Genomic DNA, 27,378 nt, shown 5'->3' on the forward strand with positions numbered 1-27,378 from the left:
ATTTTTTTAATTTTCTTTTACGTTGTGTTCGGTTGAGAAATTTAGAGAGGGATTTGAAAAAAGAAAGAAAAAATGTGTATGAAACTAGGTGAAATATAAGCATGTTTTATTCACATTTCACCTACCTTTTCTATTTCTCTTTTCAATTTTTTTTCAAATCTCCTAATCAAACACAACACTATTATTTGTTAAAAATTTAAAAATTTAGGATGGACATGATCTGATGGTCCATTTTGCCTTTCCAAATCCTGGAAATCATAGTTTAAATTCAATTATAGTGTCGGTTGTGCTTGTAAAGAGTGTTTCAAGCTCAGCTCCACGCATAATCTATATTATACAATAAATTTTTATAAATATATGTATATATATTTATGGGTAGGTTTTACATTCTTTAAATTATTATTATTTTTTTATAAGAAGATAAGGATGTGTATTATATATATCTTATAATTAAAAAAAAATTACATAATTTCATATTTTTTGAGTCATAACTAAAAAAATAAAAAATATCATAATCAAACACAACATGAGATATTACTAAAGATCTCATGAGTTATAATTAAAAATATATATATTTTAGTCATAATTAAAAAAAATAATATAACTAAGGATGCATATAATTCACTTCTGTTAAGGATGTGTATATTAGAATTTCTCTTTTTTATAACATATATTATGTGTTACTATTCATGTAAAATATTTAGGGGTTGTTTGGGATGTCTTAAATAAGTATATTTTTTGTCTTTTTAGACTAAAAAGTTGAGGAAAAAAATATAGATGTTTAGGTTAACTTTTTGACTTTTACGAAAAAATATGTATTTGACAGTGTAGGCTGTACAGTGGCAACAAGATTTGGTGGAATAGGAAATGGTTGTCTCTTTTCCGGGCAATCATTTGGACGGTACCACGGGTCTCGTTTTGCTAATCGAAATTGTTCAATGTATACAACTCGTTGAGTATTATATATTTGCAAAAAATTACGTTGATCGGATATCTATAGCTATCTGATCGGATTAGTTTTTTTGTCAACCGTTAATTATAGCACCATCCATTTTTTATACAAAACTGATTTGATCATGCAGTTAGCGATATCCGATCAACGTGATTTTTTACAAACATACAGTACTTGACAAGTTCTACACATTAACGGTTCGGATTATCAAAACGGGACCTGCGGTAGTACCCCACAGGCCCAACATTACCGTCCAACTTAGTAAATATATATATGTAATTTTTTTTTGTTCCTTTCACGATACTTTTCCATCAATTCAGTACGTTTCACGGTGTAAAGTTAGTTTGTATTAAAATATTATGTATATTAATTTTTTTTATATTTTTAATTTGTGAATAGTGATGACGTTTTTACTTCTTTTTTTTTTTTTAACTTTTTGACTTTTTAATTTTTTTTTAACATCTCAAACCAGGCCTTTTGGAAGATTGAAACTATTAATTTTGAATAGGTTAAACCCAAACCATTACATTAATTATATTTTAAAATATAACAAATACATTTATATTAAGTAATATTCGAGTCGTATAGGTAAATTTGAATTTTTTATTTTTATTTTTATTTTTATTTTTTATTTTTTTTAAGGAATAAAGTATACGCGCTTGATTCCAAACTTGATAAACACTTAAAAGGTTATATAGATTTGGCCAAAACCCAGCTCATCACGACGGTTTGTTCTTATTAAAAATTATCTCTTATGTAACTTTAAACATTAAATATAAATGTTAAGAGAGTCTTTATAATCTTTACGATGAAAAAGAGTGACAAAAACAATTCTTTATATTTCTTCATGGTGACATAATTGTTGGTCTTTGAGGGTTAAAGGTGTGACCTCATTTGAAGCACTTTCTTTTTCTTTTCTTTTTTTACTTTTGTTTTTAGCAAACTTCTTAGGTCTTTCTAAATTATAAGACCCTAAAATTTTTATTAAAAAGTCTAAATTTGAAAATGCACAAAAAAAATTATTGTCTTTTTAAATATTTTTTGCATTTAGTAAACTTTTTTTATTCAAATTTGGCACACCCTTTTATAAAATTTAAAAAAAAAAAATCATTTAATCTAGGAGAACCTAAAAAAAGACCCAATTTGAAAAAGTTTACTATATGTGAAAGAATAAAATTTGATTGGGTGGACTGTGAACAACTCATATCTCTAATGAAGTATTTCACTAGTTGGATGGAAAAAAAGGAAAAAGAAAAACGAAGAGGTAGATGCTTATCATTATGAAAACCCTTAATTTAAAAAAAAAAAAAAAAAAATCTTTGAATATATTTAGTTCTATGAATTTAATAATGATAACCCAACAGGTCTGATGCTATAAATTTTGTAAAATACAAAAAATAAAAAGAAAATAAATTACATTCACCTCGCTTAAAGTTTAAAAAATACAGTTAGTTTCACATTTTTTGACATAATTATACTAGATTCTCTTGAGATTTTAATTTATATAACAGTCATATAGATGAAAACATGAAATTATTATCTTTTTTCTATTACATATATTTATCTTTATTTATTTCATTATTTATCCACTATCTCTATTAGTTTTGATCGCTTTAACTTATTAAAAGAAAAATCAATATAATTATATCAAATTTTTAAAATTAATTATATTTTTTTTAAATCAAAAAAAATTTACCTACTTTTTAAATTAATTCTATTTAGAATTAGATGTGAGTTAAGTTTGTGGTAACATTATTCACCTCCCAAAACGGCACAAAAAGTGAAGAAAGACTACTTTAAAATGTACATGGGATGCGACACATTGGACCCTTCAAGTGCACAAAAAGTCTCTACTCGTTGGGAGAGTATACATGTATTTTTTATTTCCTATTATTTATTTATTTATTTTTTGCTCAAGTGGGACATTATATATAACGTATTGGGCAAGGAGTGTTGCTTGTCTATGGTCTATTCAACTCTTCAATTAACAAAAGGGTGAATTTGGACTTGTAATGCCTATATAGCACTCGTTTGGAATGTTGGATTGAAATAGTTATAAAAAGATAAAAATACATTTTTAGTTTTAGATTAAAAAATATCACATTCAAATTATAATTATTTTATTTTTTTCTCATAAAAGTCAAAAAAAATCGAAAAACTCATATTAAATGAGACTTTTTAGTCTCATACTAAAATAGTTAAAAAGTCAAAAAATCAACTCACATCCAAACAAACTCATAATTTAGCCTATTTTAAGAAGTAGATTAAAAACTTTTTTTTTGGCTTTTTTTATTTTTTATTTTTGAAAAAATATACAAAAAAATAGAGAGGTGATGTGACTCATAAAAATCAAAAAGTCAATAACCCTTCGTTTGGCATGTAGGCTAATTTGGCTTTTTGACTAAATTAGTTACAAAACAATAAAATAAGTTAAAAAATTAATAAGACAAAATATCGCATCTAAACTATAATTATTTCATTTTTTTTTTTCTAGTCAAAAAACTCAAAAAACCCAACTCAAACAAACTTTTATCCCTAAATAGCCAAAAAATAAAAAGTCAAAAGGTCAACTCACTTTTCAAACGAAAGCTAAATTAATTTAACCTAATTGTCAACAAAAGCATTTATGGTTCACTTCGATTATTTAAATTTAAATTTTGAAAGTTTTGTATATAAATTATTTATAAAAAAAAATAAATTAAATTAATAATTATAAGCATATGATTGTTTATAATTAATTCTTAATTATAAATTTTAAAAAATCATATATTTATAAAAAAAAAATTATAAAGTAAGCGATTTAAATCAATAAAAACGGACTCCCATATCCCACTTGCGCCATAAAATTAATTTGGTGACTTGAAGACTAACAAACCAACTGCATAGGAAGTTGAATCAACTCGTCACTCTACCAAGGAACTTATTTTTTGGTTTTGAAGCATAACTTTACCTAACATAACCATTTAATTCAATAAAAATTAGGATAAATTATACTACCCTTTTCTAAAATTTGAAAAAATATAATAACTTAAAAAAATTGATATAATTACATTAAGCTTTCTTGAATCCATTTTTATTAGTAATTCGTTAATCATATAGAAAAATAATTTATTTATTTTGCACTAAAATATACATTTTATATTATTTATTTTTGTATATTCACACCATTTGTCTTAATTTAATTTACTAAAAATGAAATCAATACAATTATGTCAAAATTATAAAATTTGTTGTATTTCTCCAAAGCTCAAGAGATATTAATATAATTTATCCTAAAAATTAAGTTTTTTTTTTGTTAATCAATAACAAATTAATTACAAGTATGATAATAATTACATCAAATTGAATAATTGCACATCGAACAACCAATATAAAGAAATTACCTAACCCAACATAATAAGGAAGAAATAAACAGAGTTAACACGTCTTTATAAAATTTAAAATCACAACTTTAAAATTTAATCCCTGATCTAAAAAAAAAAAAAATTAAGTTAAAAATTAATTTTTTAATTTTTTTGATTTTTTTTAAAAATATATATAAAAAATATAAGAGAATATAATTCTAAATGAATTAAAAATTAAAGTCCTTTTTAACCCATCTCCCAAAAAGAAAATAAAGTGATGCAATATAATTACTGTGTTCCTATGCAAATCACTAGTACACAATCTCTAAAAATAATTCTAATTACGTGACAATGCAAGGAAAAAAAAAATAAACAAACAAATAAACTATCACATCAGTAAAGTTTACATAATGTCAAGCTATTAATAGGATATTAATGATGTTGAATTAGTGATTTACGAAGGATTTTTCATAATTACTAAATCAAAACAGCCTGATTTGAAAATTAAATTGATACGAAGGAAATACTGAGTAGATTTCGGAGAAATGATGGCGTGGTAGTTGTTTAACGCGGCGTCGTAGACCACAGTCGTATTTTTGGACGGTCATGATATTTCTTCGAAGTAACTGCATCATAAAATAGCTCCCCCCAAAACCCACGTGGACTTCCAATCTCTCTCTCTCCAAGTTCCTTAATTTTCCCTATAAAATCCCACACAAAGCCTCTCTCTGTCCCCCCCTCTCTCTCTCTCTCTCCAAAAAAAAAAAAAAAAAAAAAACCAACCCAATTCACCTTAAAGGAAGGCATCTCATTGTTCTCTCTGTGTCTTCTCACTCACTCACTCAACTCAACTCTCTCTCTCTCTCTCTCTCTCTCTCTCTAAAACATACTTGAAACAATGGAAAACATTGGTGATGAATACAATAACTATTGGGAGACCAACATGTTCCTCCAAACTGAAGAACTTGACAGGTAATTCTCATTTCATCTTCCCCTCTCTCTCTCTCTCTCTCTCTCTCTCTATATTCACAACTATACATATCTATCTATAGAAGTCAAAGCTAGAATTGTTATTGATGTCACAGAATTTCTGTTTTTGAAAAGAGTAATGCTAGAGATTTTACACATTTATACTCACAAATTCAAAAGAATTGGACACTATATCACTAAATGTGAAACAAATTAAAAATTGACACCTATCATGACACATTATTGTGGATTTTCTTTTGATTTTCTAGGGTCTTAAAAAACAAAAAGAAAAGAAAAGTGATAGTCTATTCCAATTTAAGCCTATAGATTAGGATTAGGATTTGAATTTGAATTTAATTAGAGGAATTTGATTAATAACTGTAAAGTTTAGAGAGAAGTGGTTGTTTTAAGTATCTGGAAAAAAACAGAGTATTTGTGAAATTTGGGAATTTGAACGGGGGATTTTGATTTTTGTAAAATAGTAGTTGGGGATTGGAGGAAGCAGCGTTGTCGAGCTACTACGATTCAAGTTCGCCGGAGGGATCACAGTCGTCGTTGGCGGCATCGAAGAATATAGTGTCCGAGAGAAACAGGAGGAAGAAGCTCAATGATAGACTCTTTGCACTCAGGGCTGTGGTCCCCAAAATTAGCAAGGTCTTTTATTTCTCTCTCTCTCTCTCTCATCCATTTTCAATTATAAAATTTAAAAAAAAGAAAAAGCAAAAAGGATTTTGATCAAGTGTTATGAAAATTTGAAAACTAAAACAAGTGATGTTTTGAAATTTGTACAATATTTTTATAACACAGAAACAAATCACAGAATTTATTAAATGTAAATCAAATTAGAAAAATTGGTGTTAGTTAATTTAATTTTGATGAAGTGTTGTGGTGATGTTGAATTAGATGGACAAGGCATCCATAATCAAAGACGCAATTGACTACATCCAAGAATTGCATGAGCAAGAGAGGAGGATCCAAGCTGATTTAATACAGCTTGAATCTGGAAAATTGAAGAAAAATGCAATTTTTGACTTGGATCAAGAGATTCCAACCTTGTCAAGACTCAAGAAAAAGAGAATTGATCATAGTTATGATTCAAGGAGATCAACCACATCTACCATTGAAGATCTTGAAGTAAGTCTTTCATTCTCCACCTCTCTCTCTTTTAAGATTTGATTAATTTTGTTTTGGGTAGTTAATTTGTTCGTAATTTATACTATTTTAAAAAAATGAATAGAGGGATAAATTGGACATGTACATATGTATCAGTGATGTGATGTATAGTTGAAATTCACTATTAAAAATCTTAAAAGTGATTTTTTTTGTACCGGACCATTAAATCGTTATCATACATTACATCACTTATTCTAAAATTATTTTAATAAATAAAATAAAAAAATCGCTCTAAAGGATCCATACTAAAATTTTATATCAGAACTTATCTAAAAAATTTAGAAATGAGATTGTCTCCACCCAATTAGAGCATCTAGTCTGGCTTATTGTCATCCCATTTTAGATACAATTTGACAATCCGAACAGTTCATTTTGTAAGGTTTATTAAAAAAAATTATCCATATCAAAAATCAATTTGATCGGACATCATTAACTATTTGGTTGGTTTGATCAAGTGTGTACCGATATCTAATCAAATTAATTTTTAATATAAATGATATATTTGAAAAGTTTTATAAAATAAATAATTTGAATTATTAAAATGAACCTTAAATGGGTCCATATTATGCCAGACTAGACGGTCCAATTAGCTTGGACAACAGGAGACAAACCAATCACAAAAAGTTAAGGCTTAGAATCACATAAGTTTGTGTGAATGAGATTTATTTGGATGTAGATGTGACCCACCATCCAAGAAATTATAGGCTTAAATTTTGGTGACTTAGTTTTGTGTATATGAATGAATGTGTATGTATGTGTGAATATGCAGTTGAGTGTGTCATACATTGGGGAGAAGACAGTGGTAGTGAGCTTGACATGCTCCAAAAGGACAGAAACAATGGTAAAGCTTTGTGAAGTGTTTGAAACTTTGAAGCTCAAAATTATTGCTGCCAACATCACTTGTTTCTCTGGCAGAGTTTTGAAAACTGTCTTTGTCCAGGTTTCTCTCTCGCTCTCCCTCTCTCCTTTAATTTCCACAACCTTTGTATGAGTTTGGGGTTGCTTCTTGCGTCTCTTGGTGTTTATTTTTTATAACATGATAAATAAATTATTTAAGTAAAAAATTAAATTAATTAAATATTAATAACTATATAATCAAATTATTTTTTTTTTTTTAAAAGTGATTTTGAGAAGAGCTTTTTTTAATTTTTTTAAAACAAATATGATCAAATTTTATACTTATCAATATATAATTAACCGCACTTTTAACATAATGACTTACTTGACTTGTGTTATAAAATTAACCATTCAAATAACCTTGATAGACCCGAAGTGGGATAGGCTGCTAGGCACAATAGCTTGATGTGACCCTTCGTGTGGGTTAATTTCTACCTTATTTGGATGATATGAATTATTTATATTATAAAATTTATTAATTTATGAAAAATTTAAGTTATTCGGATATTTATAATTAGATTTTAATTATTTTTTATTTAAATATATAACTATTATCAAAATCATATTCGTCTTTTATTTTTTTAAAATAAATATGATTTTATATGTAATTATAAACATTTGATTAATTTAATTTTTTTAAAAAATTTTACTATATAAATGATTCTAATCATTAAAATAAGTCCAAAATCCACGGATAACAATTAGTCCTCGAAACGGCCCACCAACGGTACACTTATTGAAATTTTGATTAATATTTTTTTGTTTTTATCCTTAAACTTTTATCTAAATTGAGTCTCTCACTTGTTAATTATAATAATCAACTTATCAAAACTTTAATTCATATTCTAATGTGATTCTTCCGCCATATAAAATAAAAAAATAAATAAACAAACAAACAAAAACAAAAACAAAAACAAGATACAAAAAGACAAAAAATAAAATAATAAATTGGATAAAAAGCCTAAAAAGCATATCTTCATATCTTAAAGGCATTGGCATCAAGAATAAGGTATAATGGGAGAAATATTTTAAGGAACTTATTTTTTTCTTTCCTTTTTCGAGAGAAATTATCTAATAAGTCTGGTTTATATGTATGTTGTTATTTTAATAATAGAAATACATATAATTATATTTTTGTTACTTTTTAAATAAAAGGGTCATATGTTCTCTTACTAATATACAAGCACAATCGTAAATAAATCAGACCGAGATTAAAAATTGCATATGAATATTATTTCTCATATTTTAATAGGAGATTTGTGAGGTGTCACTAGTGTTCTTTATGCATAGCAAGTTAGCAATTTTTTTTTTTTTTTTGGGTGTGTTTTTATATTTATAGAGTGGTCCAAAAACAGGGTATGATTAGTGATTGTGGGGTCTGAATAATGGAAATTGATGGAATACTTTTAATAAAGCTAAGGAACCTCATTGCATTTTTTTTTTCCTCTCTTTTTTATTTTATTTTATTTAAATGCAATGATTAGCAGTGATTTCCAGAGTGTCTGAATAAAACCAAATTGAAAGTTTTTCACTTTAAACATTTTTTTGTGAATATTCTCATCTAATGGACCCAATGCTGGGTTTTGTGTGCCTTTTTGTAGATTATGCTTGTGTTTATCTCACCCACACAATTTATCAATTATTTGCATTATTTAGCTTCAAGAATTTAAACATTAAAAAAATAAATAAAAAATCTAGGTACAGAGAAAATCGAACACAGAATATATAGATGTGAAATAAAAAAAAAATTGCATCAATGTGAACATGCGAACTTTTTGTCTCATTTTTATGCATTTTGTGTCATATTCTCTATGTGCACGTAGTACAATCAAGCCCAAAGTATCTTAATAATGTAGATTTGTTAACTCGTCCACTAGTCATTTTAGAGTTTGTTTGGAGAGTACTAAAATAGTATCTTTTTTATCTTTTTTAAGTCATATCACCTCTATTTTTTTACACATCTTTTTGTAAAAAATCAGAACGTGCACTTATTTAAATCATCTTAAACAACCCCTTAGTGTTTATTTTCATCAAATTAAGTTTTATTTTTCAAAAAACAAATTTAAAACTGATTTTTAAAATGAAACCAAACAAAGCCTTAGCCTCTTGTAATTTCCCACATGACAAATTTGAAATGATTTATCATCATCTGCTTATTGGTTGATTAAGATAATATTGTGATTCTCTCTTGACACCACTAATCTCTGGTGATAATAAGGATAAAGTTGATTAAGACAATTATTAAATGACTAGTGCCAGCATTTGAGGAACTCACTAAATCTCTTTCACATAAACTATGTTTTGCTTTAGTACCCTTTTTCCAAAATTTTATATTCTATCACAAACATTTTAAATAGAAGAATTTGATATTCTAGGAGTAGGGTGTATTAATAGAAAATAATGGGATTATAGTGGGATTGAAGGAAGTATTATAGAAGGTTGTAGAACCTAATGATTCAACTCCTAAGACCTCTTCTTCCTCATCTATAGTCATTGGATAATAAGCATTATGATATGAGTTATTTTAATCTCTAACAAACAAAATTTTAAATAAACAAATAATAAAGTAAATTAATATATTACAAAAATACAATTATGCAAGACAATTTGAAATGTAGAGAAGAAAAAAGAGCTTGTGTTTTGGTGTGGAAAGGAGAAAAGTATTCATTTTTTTTTTTTTTTTAAATGAAGTGGGCTAGTGCTAACATCATATATATATATATATATATATATATATATATATTTTAAAGTCAATTTTTTTTTTTTTGCTTTTGTTTTTCCAGGCTGATGAGGAAGAGAAAGATAATTTGAAGAGAGCAATTGAAAGTGCCATAGCAACTCTTAATGATCCAGAAAGCCCCCTGAGTTTCTAATGGCATAAATAAGAGAGTTGCATCCAATGGTGAATCCTATGATCCTCGATGAGCAGATTGTTTTTTATAGTTTGCTAGGGTTTTTATTCTCTAATTTTTGTTGAAATGCCAATAGCTTCTCTCATTAGAAAATTCCAATAAACGAAATGTTTTCCTTTTCTTTTCTTTCCTCTTTTTTTTTTTTTTTTTTTAAATATTGAACTTAATGTTGTTCCAAAATTAGCTTCTAGTGTAATGATAAGCTTTCTATTTGCATTGTATTTTGTTTTGTTTTTTTTATTATTATTTATAATTACTTTTTTCGTAGGTAAGATATAAACAATATATAACAGAATGAGGCATTGTATCAATTTTAACTCTACAATTCGCCCATAACCACTTGCCATTCTGAGTTAAATAGTTGTAATTGGATAAGGTTATAATGTATGTGAATTAAAATCGATTGATAGTGGTCCTTAATGGGTTTGATTTCTTTGAAATTTTTTTTAAAAAAAAACAATAAATATTATAATTTTGACATAATTTAGCCCGGTCTCCCCTTTTAATAAAGGACTTGAAATATATGACTAACCATTACAAGCCCAAAACACACTCTAAAATGCAAAAATATTGTAAAGTTGACACTAACTGCTTAGCATAAATTATTCCGAATTCATCTAATCCTATTTGCAAAAACAGTTCACATACAATTAAACTCTTAATCTCTTAGTTTAGTGAGATGCAAATATTCTAATCAATTGAAGTTAATTCCAAATTGCTCGTTTAGCAGGCAATAATGTACACCATTTGAAAGCAAAAAATGTAGACATAACAATAGCATTCAAAAGAATTTTGCAGAAAGCACGGACTAGATTGAAGAATGGAACATAAACCTATAGGTCAAAGTGAAAATGAACCAACTAACATGCAAAAAAGTGTAGTAAATTATCAAAAAAAAAAAAATGATTTCTTTGGAAAAAGGAATGGGAGAGAATGGTGTATACATAACATAAGCAAGTTACAACAATGCATTTCAACTCAAAACTACTGTATACATCACTGGACATAGGTTATATATACAGCTAAGAATAGATACAAGGTTACTAGGGTACATTCTATTTTCACAGCACATTTTTGTCTCAGTATGCACGTTTTGAACCCGTTCCGATATCAACTACCAAACCAAAATCAAATATTTAGACATCAACTTTCGGACAAGAGTTTTTATTTTTTATTTTTTTTGGCTCAGAAATTGATATGTAAACATCTGATTTTTGGTTCGGAAATTGATATCTGAACGACACAACTAATCTAAACTGAGAATTTATGTGATGTACAAATAGAATTACCTGGGTTACTATGTCTAATAATAACAATTTACCAATCCCTAAGCAACTCAGTAGCAAGGTCCTTGTAGCTGACTTTCTTTTTCTCTGAAGTCTCTGCAGTGTTATGCTCTGGTGGCCTCGGTTCTTCAACAACACGATCTATACTCTCAACTTTTTTTGTCCCAAGGCTTGGTATCATGTCTAGCAACATGGACTGAACCGGATCAACCATGACTTCCAGTTTTTCACTGTTGTGGGCATTATTTCCACTGCCCAATTCAATTCCATGAGCTCTGTCAAACTGCTCTGTTATCATGCTATCTTCTATTCCTTTTTGTGATGAATAACAATCTTCTACTATTGCCTTACCTTTCAATTCCCGATCATCCTGATCTGCTATTCCATGGATTTCATGATTTTCCACTTCTATTTCAGGCTCTTCCTTAACGGCATTCTTGTCTGGAGAAACATTTACATCCAATTCAGTTTCACATATTTTAGCAGACTTACTTCCAAGACGTGCCCGTGTTCTTCGGGGTTGAATGACACTCAATTTTCTTTTGTTTATGCTCTTGCTAGTGGGTCTTCCTCTTTCCCTTTTTCCATCCTTCTGGGTAGAGGTCAAAAGTCTTGGGTTGATTAAAGCAGCTGTACTTTTTCTGTGTTCTCGGTCTTTGGTAGGAGAAGATAACATATTCTTCTGTTGATGTTCAATGTCCATACTAGACAAGTCATCTAGACTAGGATCATGTTTCCTAGAAAAGAAAATCAGAGTACATGAGTTACACATTATTTAACATTCGTTGACTAAAACAAACATACAATACAAGACAGCCAATTTATGGCATACATATTTAAATCAGTCAAGTCTAGAAAAAATTAAAAATTAAAATAAAAAATAAAAGGGTTTTGAAGAAGGGTGGCAGCGGCTAGGGTTTGATAGGAGGAGATGGGCACCAGAGATGGGGTTTGGCGAGCAGGGGCGGGGGTGGCTCAAAAGGGGGCTGCAGGAGACGGGGGCTAGAGAGGAAGGGCAGGGTGGCTGAGTAAAGGGGTTGAAGGAGGTGGAGGTGGTGGGGAGGGGTGGAGGCAGCTGGGAAGGGGCTGCCGGAGGTGGAGGAGTGCTTTCCACAAACACTAAACCCTAATCTAGCTTTGGCGACTATCTATGATTGCTTCTGGGACTGGATAATGTACCATAAGTGCTCAATCATAGTTTCCAAATATTTTCCTGATATTAGTGATTTATCACAATTTTCAGTACCTAATTCAATCCATTAAATCTTATGGGAAATAGAACTTCCATAAAACTTCCTTCACCGATAATGTGAGATACCCAGTAGAAATCAGAAGTCAAAGGGTGCATGCAGGTGTACAATAACATTAATATAAAACCCATACTCATATTACCACTCTCCCAAGTTTGACTCTTTGAAGCCAGTGGGCTTCAAACTATATATCGCTTCTTGCAATTTTTGTTCCTTATCCAAGCAGTCTTCCAACCATTGAAGCCCAACAACATGCAAGCTTTTCATATGTAAAAGATGTACTTCCGCAGATGAGAAACTGTAAAATGAGGAGAGGAAAGGAAAGGAATAACAATTGCACAAAAAAGAGAGGGTAAGATAGATTACAAAGTTTTCACAGCGAAATGAATTTATAATTTTAAGAACATCAAAAACAATTTCAATTTTACAAGTTTATAACCTGTACTTGGACCACAGTTGACCATTACGACATATATGTGTTGTTGCAGATGAAGAAAACATCTATTTTTATTTTGTATACTTGATAAATGTAATGTTTGATAATTAAAACTACAGTGAAAAAATATGTAATAATTACTGTTAACATTAATTTTTCTACTAGAAGGGATAAAAATTGAAAAAGACAAAAAGGAAAAATCAGCAAGGAATTTCATACTTCAATTTGATTCCAATATTTATTTATTTATTTATTTATTTTTATAAATTTCTTTATGATTCATTTATGGGAGGCAACACAATGACCATAGCAACAGAAGTATAAAACTTGTATTGCAACTAAAGCCTCATCCCTCCATCCCCGCCGTAGTACACTACTATGAAGCACCAACACTTCAACACAGTAAGGACACATGCCTAACACACCACGTGGCGTGTCCATATTTTCAATAATTATCTTCACTGTACACGGCGGAGACATGACTGGGACTCAAGGGAGCATGGCAGGACATGACAAAGCTAATTTCAGAGATCATATCATAATATTTGGAAACTCAGGGAAGAGCAAGTATAGCCCGGGATCAAATATCATGTTGAATGTAGAAAAACATATATATGTAGACTTAGAAAATATGAAGAAGAAGAACTCCGAAAATATGAGGAAGAAGGAATATATTTCTGTTCTATTCAAAACTTCTTATCTTACAAGACCAAATGACACTCCTTATATAGGAGATATTACAAACATCATCATAACCCATTATATGCCACTTACATATTATATATTACCACTATCTACCACTATCATATTATATATTACCACTATCTACCACTATCATATTATATACAAGCCACTATCTACCACCAACACCACTATCATATTCTATACATGCCACTATCTACAACCAACACCACTATCATATTCTATACATACCACTATCTACCACCAACACCACTATCATATTCTATACATGCCACTATCTACCACCAACACCACTATCATATTATATGCATGAACACAATTTCCAGCACTCCCCCTCAAGCTGGTTTGAAGATATCTTCCATAGCCAGCTTGCTAGTCAGCTTATCAAATTGCTTCTTGTGTAGTCCCTTCGTTAGCACATCAGCTAATTGTTCACCTGTTGGAAGGTAGGTCATACAGATTATGCCAGCATTGATTTTCTCCTTGATGAAATGTTTATCCACTTCTATATGTTTTGTGCGATCATGTAGAACTGGATTATGAGCTATAGATATAGCTGCTTTGTTGTCACAATAGACCTTCATAGGTGTCGGGTGAGAAAGCTTTAATTCTTCAAGAATTCTTTTAATCCACATTACTTCACAGATTCCATGGGCAACAGCTCTGAACTCTGCTTCTGCACTACTTCTAGCTACCACATTCTGTTTTTTACTCCGCCATGTAACTAGGTTCCCACCTACAAAGGAGCAGTATCCGGATGTTGATCTCCTGTCTGTAACACTTCCTGCCCAGTCTGCATCTGTGTATACTTCAACTTGAAGATGTCCATGTTTCTTGAATAGTAAGCCTCTCCCTGGAGTTCCTTTCAAATATCTTAAGATCTTATAAACGGCCTCAAAGTGCTCTGCCCCTGGTGAGTGCATGAACTGACTTACCATGCTGACTGCAAAGGCAATATCAGGCCGCGTATGAGACAAGTAAATCAATTTCCCTACAAGTCGCTGATATTGTTCTCTCTCTTTGACTTCTTCAGCCTTAGCAGCTTGTAACTTCAAGTTAGGCTCGATCGGAGTCTCCACCATCTTACAACCAAGCATACCTGTTTCTCCAAGGAGATCAAGAACATATTTTCTCTGATTAACGAATATACCTTCCTTGGATCTTGCAAATTCCATTCCGAGGAAATACTTGAGGGCTCCCAGATCCTTAATGTGAAATTCTTTTGCGAGTTTCTCTTTGAGGGCTGCTAACTCTGCTTCATCATTACCAGTTAAAATGATGTCATCAACATAAACAATCAAAATTGCAATTTTACTGTTTTTTGAATGTTTATAAAATATTGTGTGATCTGCTTGACTCTGCGAGAAGCCACAACTGATAACTGCCTTCCCAAAGCGTTCAAACCACGCTCTTGGTGATTGTTTGAGTCCGTATAATGACTTGTTCAATCTGCATACTCTGTCACTTCCAAGTCTCTGCTCAAATCCCGGCGGTAGGCTCATGAATACCTCCTCTTCAAGATCACCATTGAGAAATGCATTTTTAATGTCAAGTTGATGTAGAGGCCAATCTGAATTTACTGCAAGAGATAACAGTACTCTGATGGAATTTATTTTAGCAACAGGAGCAAACGTCTCCTGATAGTCGATCCCATAAGTTTGAGTGAAGCCTTTAGCTACCAGTCTCGCCTTGTATCTCTCAACGCTTCCATCTGCGTTACATTTTATCGTAAACACCCATTTACACCCAACTGTTTTCTTGTCTTTGGGTAGATCAACTATCTCCCAAGTACCACTTCTCCTTAAAGCATTCATCTCCTCCATGACTGCTAATTTCCAATTCGGATCATCCAATGCTTCCTGTATATTCCTTGGAACAAACAAGTGTGAAATCCTAGATGTGAAAGCTCTATGGTTTTTAGACAGTCTTTGATAGGAGAGGTAATTTGCAATAGGATGTTTAATGCAATTTCGGACACCTTTCCTAATTGCTATAGGTACATCAAGGTCGGAAATAGAAGGAATAGGATTACCTAAAATTTCGATGCCAGAACTCGGGTGGACATTCGGGTCATTAGGATGGACGTTCGGGTCATTATTCCTCAGATGAAATCGCTTCCTAGTATAAACCTGAAGCTCAGGATTTAGATCATTTTGTAGTACTTCTCCCCCTAAACAAGAATCTTCTTGACTAGGCACCATAGAACTTGGTTCTCCTAAGTGATCATTATCAGACAGATGTGGTTTTTGTGTAGGATAAATGACATTGGGGAGCGGGATAGAAATATCCCAAAAACGGTCTTCTACTCCACTTGTCTCCCCCTGAAGAGAAGTGTTGGGAAAATAGGATTTTGTTTCCACAAATGACACATCCATACTCACATGAAATTTCTTGTTTTGAGGATCGAAGCACTTATACCCCTTTTTGTTTGAGGAATAACCCAAAAAAACACATTTTATAGCACGGGGGTCAAGTTTTGAACGAAATTGACTGGGAACATGAACATAGGCAGTACATCCAAAAACTTTGGCGGGTAAATCAGAAAACAACCTCGTGTCAGGAAAAAAAGTTTTGAGACAATCAAAAGGTGTTTTGTATGTTAACACCTTTGTAGGCATCCTGTTTATCAAATAAGAGGCTGTTAAAATTGCTTCACCTCATAAATATTTAGGAACATGCATGTAAAACATTATAGCACGTGCTACTTCAAGTAGATGTTTATTTTTTCGTTCTGCAATGCCATTTTGTTGAGGGGTATCCCGACATGTAGATTGATGAAAAATCCCCTTTTCTTCCAAAAACTCACCCAACTGCTCATTGAAATATTCTGTTCCATTATTAGAATGTAAAATACCAATTTTGGTTTGAAATTGGTTTTCAATCATATTGTAAAAATTTGTGAATAAATTTTTCACGTCAGATTTTTTATTCATCAAATAAATCCAACATAAGCGGGTATGGTCATCAATAAATGTAACAAACCATCTTTTACCAGAAAGAGTAGTGATTTTAGAAGGGCCCCAAACATCACTATGAATCAAATAAAAAGGTTTTGAAGCCTGGTAAGGTTTTGGCAAATAAGTAGAGCGATGAAATTTTGCAAAAATGCAACTTTCACAATGAAAAGAAGAACAATCAATCCCTTTAAATAATTCTGGAAATAAATGTTTCAGATAAAGAAAACTAGGATGTCCTAGCCTATAGTGCCATAGCATTATTTTTTCTCGAACAGAGATTGAACTGGTACTATTAAAGCTCTGAGCTTTTTTATTACTAACAGGTACTTCATCAAAGTAGTAAAGACCTTCAAGCATCCTAGCACGCCCAATCATCATCCCCGAGTTCTGGTCCTGAAATTCACAATGGGATTCAAAAAATGTAACACGACAATTAGAATCCTTAGATAGTTTACTGACAGACAAAAGGTTACAGGCTAAGTTGGGGACGTGAAGAACAGCATTGAGATTAATTTTCTCAATTAGTTTAATAAATCCTTTTCCTGCAATAGGTGAAAAACTACCATCGGCTATTCTGATTTTGTCATGACCAGAACAAGGGAAATAGGTACTAAATAAATGGGAAAAACTAGTCATGTGATCGGAGGCACCGGAATCTATGATCCACGGAGAGAAGTTTAGGCAAGAGAAGGCTTTAGGATTTCTACCTGTTTGTGCCAACAAAACACTAGGAGTACCGATTGAGGAGTTGGATTTTATCAGCTTTAAGAGTTGATCAATCTGCTCTTTGTTGAAGGGACCTGAATCGGCTTCATTAGCGGTAGGAAAGCCACGATTCTTCTCTCCTTGTTTGCTGCTTTTCCAGTTGACAGGTTTGCCATGAATCTTCCAACACGTTTCGCGTGTATGGCGAGGCTTGTTGCAAAAATCACACCAGACCCGTGGCTTATCATCAAACCTGCGCTGGTAATTTGCAGCCTTGTTGGCCGCAGCATCGCTAATTAAAGCAGAAATTTCAATTGATTCACCATTACCTTTTTTCTTAAGCATGACGCTCCTTCGGCTCTCTTCCCTTCTGACTTCGGCAAATACTTCGTCAATGGATGGGAGAGGAGGTCTGCCAATAATTCTTCCTCGCACTTCATCGAACTCAATGTTGAGGCCGGCAAGAAACTTGTAAATACGGCTGTCTTCCACAGTTTTCTTGTGGTGGTTACAGTCGTCAACCGATTTCCATTCGTATGTGTTGAAGATGTCAAGATCCTGCCACAACCTTTTCAACGAATTGAAATATTTGGTGACGGAATCATCTCCTTGACGAATCTCTCCCAACTTCAAAGTTAATTCGAAAACTTGAGATTGATTTCCTAGGTCAGAATACATCTGACTAACATTATCCCACAATTCTTGTGCAGTAGTATAGCACATGTAATTAGAGCTTATATCCTCCTCCATGGAATTGACCAACCATGTCATAACCATGGAGTTTTCAGCGTCCCAATTGTCGAACAGCGGATCATTAACAGCAGGAGCCTTCTTATCACCAGTGATGTAACCGATCTTTCCTTGCCCACGGATATACATCCGGACAGATTGTGACCAGCGGAGAAAATTATCACCATTTAGGCGGATGGTGGTGATTTGGACAGAGTGAGAGTTGGACGTTTTCACCGGAATGGCAGCGGCAGGGGTTGAAGTGGTTCCGGACGTGACTTCCGACATGGCTATGACGGTTTTAGGGCTGCTGTGTTTTTTGTTGCTCTGATACCAACTTAGAAAATATGAAGAAGAAGAACTCCGAAAATATGAGGAAGAAGGAATATATTTCTGTTCTATTCAAAACTTCTTATCTTACAAGACCAAATGACACTCCTTATATAGGAGATATTACAAACATCATCATAACCCATTATATGCCACTTACATATTATATATTACCACTATCTACCACTATCATATTATATACATGCCACTATCTACCACCAACACCACTATCATATTCTATACATGCCACTATCTACAACCAACACCACTATCATATTCTATACATACCACTATCTACCACCAACACCACTATCATATTCTATACATGCCACTATCTACCACCAACACCACTATCATATTATATGCATGAACACAATTTCCAGCATGTAGAACTTACATCAAACCATCCACAAAGCAACACAAATCTAACCACAATTATGAAGTTAAGCAACTTGCTTCTTACAATCCCTGGAGCCCTAACTTAACACAGATCTAATCTCTGGCTTATTTAAATTTGGTGTGTTTTTATGTTAAATTAGTATTAGTTTTCATTAATTTTGATGGTCTATGGATGTAACATTTATATACATAGTAAATAAAAATATATAAACATTTTTTCCCCATATTCTTGCAGTGTCTACGCCCTATTTTTTTAAATCATCATGTACGTGTCCGTATCCGTATCTATGCCTCAGAGGTACACTGTATGGCACTGTGTTGATCAGTTCGCCAACTGCAGTGAATGTAGAGAAAATGACAATATTTAGGCCAAGCACACAGAACTTGGTTCACCATTCCACAACATAGCATCCAGCCCCAAATTGATGAGTAACATCAATAGACAACCCACAAAGGGATTGAAGCAATGAGAACATCCAATAGAATCCCTAAATTCTTCATGAGTTCACATATGTCAATTAAAATGGTTGATACTAGTTTTGCAACCAAGGGTTGTAAGAAATAGCATAATTCTTTTCAAATTGGTGAAATGCTATGATCTCAATTTCATGATACGATGATTCTTCGTAACTCACCTTCTCAATATCATATCAAATTCCACATTGAATCCCAGTGGCGAAATGACAACTAAATGGGTAGCCTGAGAAAGACTGCTGCTGACTTTGCCACCACCCATGGCAACTGCAAGCCTCATCCTCCTCAGAGCCAGTTCAATTAAAACTTTCGAATCTAAATTCCTTCAAGTGGATATAAAAAGGCAATTAATATTTACTTAGAAAAACAGATCTTTGATACTAGGTAAATGAAGTCCATTCCTAAGAGTAGAAGGAACTTGAAGAGAATCTTACGAAGACTCAGCTGAAGGGTGGAAGTAAATGCAGCAACCATGAAAACAAGACCATTTATCCTTCGGACAGAATTTCCTCTTATAATAGTCGATGGTTTTGGAATCTTCTGACCTATTGATGTTGCTTAAGAGCTTAAGAGGGGGGGAAAAATTAAATAAAAAAACCACACACAAATGTTAGAAGAGCAATAGTAAGAAGAGATTCAATCTAGGAAGCATGGACACGTGATAAGACACAGACATGGCACGGACACGCAAATGATTTCATACGTTGGGTTGATTGCTCATGTAAGTGAAGATAAAAGTGGCCAGTCACCTACTTAAAAGGCTACCTGTTTGATGTCTTCAATGTCAAGATCCCAGTAGTAAGGGTCAGATAATTCATCAATTTCTTCTTGCAGCTTTTTTTTTGAAGAGTCGGAAAGAGAGAGGAAGTACCTTCAAAAGAAAGAAGATAGTGAAAAGCTTCATCTTTAAAGGAGCAAAAATAACAGGGGAAGGGACATATTGAGCCTGGGAGTGAAATACTAACTTTGGCTGTAAAGGGAGGAGCTTCTTTTGTGAACAACAATCAAAGAGCCAAGAGTAATGAATAATATCTCCACGAAGCTTTGCTGCCTGAAATTTGAGCCCTGCCAATATTGTTTTAACAATCAGATATATGAAAGAAAACTTGGAATGCGAATGTATGTGTGCACACACGAGAGAGAGAGAGAGAGAGAGAGAGAGAGAGAGAGAGAGAGAGAGAGAGAGAGAGAGAGAGAGAGACCTTTACTTTCAGCTGCAATACAGTGAGTAACTGAGTTGTTCAAATTCATTGAGAAAGTTCCCCCATTCTCTGCCACCATTTTGTGCAAGGAATCTAGGGAATGTGTTTGTGGCATGTTGACAAAGTCTTTGATGTCATGGAAGAATCAACAGTACAGCACACAAAGTACTTAAAAATATGAAGGTGCCAAACTTATTTAGAGGTAGAATAGCTCTGTATAGATCAAAATTGCCAGTATATGTGAAGTATCAAGACAACTGATTATGTAAACTAAAACATTAACAATGTTGAGTGGGTTCATCAGATCAATGAAAACCTCTAAACTCCTCTAGGTTGTGTAGTTAAGATCTACTTTACTACTTTTTTTCTTCTTTTCTGTATTTTGTTCTTCCTTCTTATTTTTTGCTCTTTTCATATTAAAAAACTCCTGACGTCGTGGGGTTGGTTCTGTGGATGCGAGTTGCAGTAGTAAGAGAGTTTGTACTCTTTGTATCTCTCTCAGTACATTTCATTTCCTTGAACCTTTAATTTCATATTTTTAATGAAATTTTTACTTTGCTGAGCAAAAAAAATTTGAAAACCCCTAAACTCTCCTTACTGAATATTATACACTAGTTTAAAAGCCAGGAATCTGTGACCAACCCAGAATGCACTGCCAATTATTGGCATTACAGTAAGACCCAAAACAAAAGGTTTTGATTCAAGAGATAGCTTACACAGCGAATTTTCTCAAACAATTAGGTTGGAAAGAAAGAACTACAGAGTTGGTAAATTAGTCGAAAGGATACAAAACATCATCTTTGAAAAGACCAAGGACTCGCCCTTTACGTCAGAAATATCAGTCTGAATAAAGTGAGGAGGAACAACAGAAACACTCTTTTTCTCTCCTTTTCTTGAGGATTTCATACGTTTTGGTTTATTATCTTGCACAACTCCATAATCAGCCCCTTTTTGTGTGGTACCGTTGTTTGAATGTACCAATTCTACGAAAGCTGCAATTGAGAATACAAAACAAAATGAATCAAAAAGACATACATGATTGAAACACAATTAACCTACCAAATACATTTAAACATATCATTTTAGGGGAAGAAAACACATACTCAAAACAAGTGGAGTTAAATATATCGGATCAATTGTGTAGAGAAGCATTTGAATTTCATTGACTTACATTGCACATCAAGACATTCATGCCAGGGCTTGTCATATCTCACTCTGTCAATACGTGGAAATCTCAAGCTATATGGTGCAGCAAATACCTGGAAAAACAAAACAACAAACAACGAATATGATCAACAACATGATATCGAACAACTAAGTTGCATGAGAAAACCCACACAAGATTCCTGTGATAGAATTTTACTTATTTATGTTTGGTTAATAAACACAGAAGAAGCAAATCTCATATTGTAGGGCAATACCTCAGATCTTATTGTTCGAATATCACTGGTAATAGAAAGTATAATTGATCTGCAAATAATGGTAGAGAAAATCTCAAAAAAGGGTGAGCAACATCACCTATAATGCTTTAAAAAAAAACTTCCCAAAATCAAAAGCTATGTTACATTGACACATGTATGGTTGTCGGGTGTGGGTACGTGTCTACACATCAGATTCATTTAATTTCCAAGTCTAAGGAGACACGGGCATGGCAAAATATTCATATTTCTTAATATTTTTCTTTTACTTTCTAGGATAAAATGGTATTTACAAGGTGGCATAGAGCATTTCATGCACTATATGACAGTTTGATGCGTAATTATACAGTAAATTTGAATTACTAGACATGCTTGTTAGGAAAATGTCCAAAACACATGTCGAACACATATCCCATATCCTTAATCAAGTGTCAAGAATCTGACACAGGTAATTTATACATTTAGTACAGTCCATGTAGCAAAGCTCAAAAGAGGAAAAAGAAACTAACTTTTCAGGGCTCTCAATCCAAACATCTGGTCTTTCTTTGGAGTTATTTGTAACTTGATAAAAGTTTGGCGGTGCCTTCTTCGGGTATTCATTTTTCCTGCAAAGCCAATCGTTCAATATAATTTAGGTGGTTAAAGTATATGTAAAATGTTCATACAAATTAGAAGCAAACTAGTCCTCAAAAGCTTTCTAAACTCCAATCGATTGTGTCACCATTAGACATAAATAAATAAATAAATAAATAAAAATAAAACTGGCAACCAGCCTTACATGAGATTGATTACATATAGGGCCAAACTGATAGGCTAAAAAATGCATAAACCTGACTTCAAAAAATCACAGTTGAAACTGATTCAGGTCCAAGACCACAGATGCAACTGGGAAGGGAGATCATATTGAAAGAGCTGTATTCTTTGTTTTTAAGGCCTACTTAAAGTTGGTCATCAAACATTTTTTCACAGATCATTGCAGGCAGACACAACCACAATTAAAAAAATTGTTTGACCTAATTAGTACCTGAAATAAGGCTTCAGTTTGGTTACAACAGAATTGAGCTCTTCATCGGAAAGTCCAGTTCCCACTCTGCAAAAAGAAATGTATCTGCAACAAAATGAAGTGATCAAAACCATTTTAAGATGTAGATTCTTCAACAACTCAAGGTTAAAAATTTGAAAGTGTCAAGCAAAGAACATTACGACATAATGTAGGTGTGTCCGTAGCATGTCCTGTGTTTCCAAAATCATGATAACAGTGATTGGCAAGGTTTTTTGATAAATAAAACTAACTTTATTAAAAAAGCATCAAGATGATGCAAAGAATATAAGGACATCCAAAATGAAACTAAAAGCTTCTAACCAATAACATCATCCAAAAAATCTAAAAAAACAAATAAATTCGGATCCACCCTTCTTTCCAACTATACAAAGTAACAAGCAATCTATTTTCAAGCCACACCACCAAATGAGAAATCTCTTGAAACGTACGTCGATTCCTCTCAAGCCAAACCAACCACAACAAACAAAAAGGCACCAACAACCACACCAGCCACTGTCGCCGTCGCCGCCCAACCCAGGCCCCCACCAGCTCCACAACATCTCTAGCACCCCCCTTGGCTGCACCCAAATGATCCCGAACAAAGAACAAATAAGCCCCCGAATCGCACAGCTACTAAACAATGAAGAAACAAATAATCTACCGACTCTGCATCAGCACAACATATGCAACACCAGTTTACTAACACATGTCCTCGACAAACCAGGTTGTCAATAGTAAGATTTTGCCCCAAAGCAATAGTCCATAAAAAGAAAACCACCTTAGACGGAACCCAGCACCCAAATACTCTTCCAAGGAAATGTCCCCAACATCTCCCCCACCAAACTCCAATAAAAAGATAAGACAGAAAACTGTCCTTTAGTACCCAGTACATTCCAAACCACCCCATCCTCCCCCCTTCTTGTAATACCCAACCCATACAAGGGGAGGGTTGGAGAAACGCCTAAACCAAAACTACAGAAGCCAAAATCCACCCCTTTTAAGCAAAATTAATCCAAATCCAATACTACCATACTCAAAACATTAATTAAGTGCATAGTTCTATAATCTATAGTGACAAGTGACAACAACATTAAAGTTTATCTTAGGTTTAGTTTGGTGGAACAGAGTGCCTAACTTGATCCCAACATAAGTTTTGAGGACCATATTCACATTTCCTATACCAACTCATCAAGAAACTTCTCAAATGAGCCTCTGTAATTCAAGCAGAAATGGAAAAATTAGTATGAGTTATGTTTCATGTTAAAGGACTATGATGATTTGATTAACCAACCAACAAAAAGAAATTTGCTCTATTAAGTAGTTATGTGAATTTTTTCTTATACACATCAACTTACCAAATTTGCGATTGATGAAATACACATTTATGTAAAGGCACATGAGTGCATGCTCAAGTGAAAATGTATCGTGACAAGACTATAATAGATGCTATTCTTGACACAGCATTCAGTGGACAAGTAAAGAGCATATGAAACCCAAAAACAAACGAACAAACAAAGGTCCTGAAGCTTCAACCTGAGAAATCTAGCTCATCCCATAACACGTGTAAAAAATTTGATTCCTCAAAATTGCTTACCGCCTAGGGTACGTGTTCGATGTTGAATGCTCTGCCAGGCCGACCAAAAATTGAGCCACCTTCAATAATAAAAGCAAATCAAAAGTCAATTTTAGTGGAATGATAATATAGAGACAGAAAACAATAGCTTAAGGACAAAGATAAATGCTCACCTCTCCTCCACGACGGCCAGAGCCGTAGTATCCTCCTATGTCAAGTATTCAAAAGAAATCTTAAAATAAGCAACAAAAATGCCACACAATGCTTCCAGTAAAAGAGATGATAAACAAAAACAATTACCTATTATAAGCACATCTAGATCAGAGCCAGCTCGAACATAATCAGGCTTCAACTTTAACCACTTTCCACTTCGATCACTTGGTTCCCACTTGGAACCAAGGTCTTTCAGCACAATACCTTCATCTCTAAGAGAGAGAGAGAGAGAGAGAGAGAGAGAGAGAAAATGGTTTTACATGTGAAGAAACTCAGTATGGTGACAATCTAGGGGTCACTCACTTTTTAAATTAGTACATAGAAGACATTATCTAAAAAGTAATTATGATAACCATCTGTACCATACAAAACAAAGAATATTACTAGATAATCATACAATGTTCATCACTTGTAAAGTTGAGGTAAAGCTTGCATGAAACATGAAAATTATTATATTGACATCCCTATTGAAGCGCGATTACAACTATGTAGATGGTTCATGCTGAAACCAAAACAAAAACCAAACCAAGGGCATAATATTATGTAGGATGTTGAGAGTTTAGAAGAGCCAACTCAGGAGCTAATTAACCCTAATACATGTAGTTAATTGACATAATGGAAAAGAGATAATACACAGATTAAACTACCATTGACAAAATATCCAAATAATCCCTAACACTCCCACTCGCATCATATGAAAAACATTTCAGTAATGATAATTTTTTAAGAATACACCCACTCACATCATATGAAAAACATTTTAGTTTTAGGTTTGGAATCTTTGGATTCCCTGGAATCAAAGAGTTAGGAAATACAAAAACAACTCAATTCAACCAACCAACTCAACGTGAATCCACTTTAAGAACCAATGTTCTGTGTGTTTTCATCTTAGCATATTAATGAGCAAAAAGTAAAAATACACCTTATTTGAGTAGATGTTAATCAAATTTCATTTGATGGTGCAAAAACATTGAAACACTTTCTAACCAACAAAACTAAAAGATTAGGATGCTAACTTGAAGTAAAACTTAATTATTAACAATTTTTTACAGAAAAAACATTTTAATTATACCCAATTTTGTAGCGCCCATAGATTACATGAACGCATGCTCCAAAAACATTTTTATATTCATAAAGATCTACAGGTTCTATTGCAGGATTAGGACCTTTGAAGTGGAAATTGCAATTAAGAAGATGAAATCAAATAAAACTTTAGGACCCAATGATATTCCTATTGAAGTTTGGAAATGTTTGGATAAAAAGAGGATTGCTTGGTTGACTAGGTAATTTAGCAAAATTTTGTTGACTAGAAAAATGCCAGAGGATTGAAGGAAGAGTATTTTAATGCCAATCAATAAGAATAAAGGAGATGTCAGAATTGCAAGAATTATAGAGGAATCAAGTTTATGTGTCATATAATGAAAGTGTAGAAGAGAGTGATGAAACGTCGATTGCAAGATATAACAGAAGTGTTAGAGAATCAATTTGGATTTATACCATGTAGGTCAACAATGGAAGCGATCTATCTTTTAAGGAAAGTAATAGAAAAGGTATAGAGTAAAGAAAATAGACATTCATATAGTTTTTATCGATCTTGAGAAGGTATATGATAGAATGACTTGGGATACAATCTGGTGAGTGTTAGAAAAGAAAGGAGTGAGAAAAGGGTACATTGATGCAATTAGGGACATGTATGAAGGTGTGGGGATCACTATTAGATCACCTGCTGGAGAGACTAGTGAATTTCCAATTACTGTGGGATTACATCAAGGATTAACCTTAAATTCTTTTCTTTTTGCTTTAGTTATGGATGAGTTGACGAGAAATATTAAGGATGATGCTTAGTTGCACGAAGCGGGAGCGGGAGCGAGGGCGGGAGCGGGAGCGGGGGAACGTGACCACTTAGAGGAGTCATAAATTAGGAGCGCTTATATATTATAAATAAAAAATTATAATAAATAAGAAATAATAAATTATGTTAAAATAAATAAAAAGAAAAATTAGATAATTTATTTTATAATTTTTTTATTATATATGGTTTAATTAGATTTCTTTTAAATAATTGGATGATTTATTTTATTTATTATATGTTAAAAAGTTAAGAAATAATAATTTACAAAAATTATTATTATATATCATATTTTAAGAAATAATAATTGAATATTTTATTATATATGGTAAAAATTATAATTTATAAATTTTATTACATATATAATATATGATAAATTATATTTATTATATATATTATATATATATGATAAATTATATATGTTATATAATATATAATATAATATATATATATATATATATATATAATATATATGATCAAACATAGTATACATGGAGACGAAGAGAGAGAGTGAAGAGAACAGAGACGAAGCAGAGAACGACGAACAGAGATGAAGAGGGAGAGAA

At 32.4% G+C, this 27,378-nt stretch overlaps 2 protein-coding genes across 4 annotated transcripts in view; one reads left to right on the plus strand and one right to left on the minus strand.

Moving 5' to 3' along the window:
* The first annotated feature begins 4,894 nt into the window (after positions 1–4,894).
* On the plus strand, positions 4,895–10,468 carry LOC114281472 (transcription factor bHLH35). 2 transcript variants are annotated; one of them, XM_028223921.2, is made up of 5 exons: positions 4,895–5,268; positions 5,748–5,919; positions 6,169–6,399; positions 7,208–7,378; positions 10,119–10,468. In XM_028223921.2, exons 1-5 carry the CDS (start codon positions 5,195–5,197, stop codon positions 10,206–10,208), a joined length of 738 nt encoding a protein of 245 aa, XP_028079722.2. In that variant the 5' UTR covers positions 4,895–5,194; the 3' UTR covers positions 10,209–10,468. The 2 variants fall into 2 exon arrangements, with proteins under 2 accessions (XP_028079722.2, XP_028079723.2); XM_028223922.2 differs by having other exon boundaries at positions 5,002–5,268; positions 5,751–5,919.
* Positions 10,469–11,218: 750 nt separating this feature from the next.
* The window catches only part of ATLIG4 (DNA ligase IV), a 32,018-nt gene continuing 15,858 nt past the window's right edge, over positions 11,219–27,378 (minus strand). The window contains exons 13-27 of one of the 2 annotated variants that reach the window (XR_014366023.1): positions 25,051–25,175; positions 24,924–24,958; positions 24,772–24,830; positions 23,160–23,243; positions 22,645–22,740; positions 22,139–22,187; positions 21,889–21,976; positions 21,506–21,709; positions 20,718–20,843; positions 20,481–20,580; positions 20,281–20,386; positions 19,950–20,080; positions 19,677–19,830; positions 12,926–13,081; positions 11,219–12,270 (exon numbers count right to left, since the gene is read on the minus strand). Coding sequence is in view for 1 of the 2 variants with exons in the window: in XM_028223916.2 (XP_028079717.2) it covers positions 11,565–12,270; positions 12,926–13,081; positions 19,677–19,838; positions 19,950–20,080; positions 20,281–20,386; positions 20,481–20,580; positions 20,718–20,843; positions 21,506–21,709; positions 21,889–21,976; positions 22,139–22,187; positions 22,645–22,740; positions 23,160–23,243; positions 24,772–24,830; positions 24,924–24,958; positions 25,051–25,175 (2,227 nt within the window). In the remaining variant the exon portion in view is untranslated. Of the gene's footprint in view, positions 12,271–12,925; positions 13,082–19,676; positions 19,839–19,949; positions 20,081–20,280; positions 20,387–20,480; positions 20,581–20,717; positions 20,844–21,505; positions 21,710–21,888; positions 21,977–22,138; positions 22,188–22,644; positions 22,741–23,159; positions 23,244–24,771; positions 24,831–24,923; positions 24,959–25,050; positions 25,176–27,378 lie in introns of both variants that reach the window. The other variant, XM_028223916.2, reaches the window with a different exon arrangement.

This window comes from Camellia sinensis, chromosome 4 (assembly GCF_055761805.1).
Source record: "Camellia sinensis isolate YWXY chromosome 4, ASM5576180v1, whole genome shotgun sequence".
NCBI classification, from domain to species: Eukaryota; Viridiplantae; Streptophyta; class Magnoliopsida; order Ericales; family Theaceae; genus Camellia; species Camellia sinensis.

Coding starts and splice junctions, on each gene's coding strand:
- LOC114281472 (XM_028223921.2), top strand. CDS start 5,195: ATGGAAAACATTGGTGATGAATACAATAACTATTGGGAGACCAACATG. Junction 5,269..5,747: donor CAAACTGAAGAACTTGACAG/GTAATTCTCATT, acceptor TTTGTAAAATAG/TAGTTGGGGATTGGAGGAAG. Junction 5,920..6,168: donor TGGTCCCCAAAATTAGCAAG/GTCTTTTATTTC, acceptor ATGTTGAATTAG/ATGGACAAGGCATCCATAAT.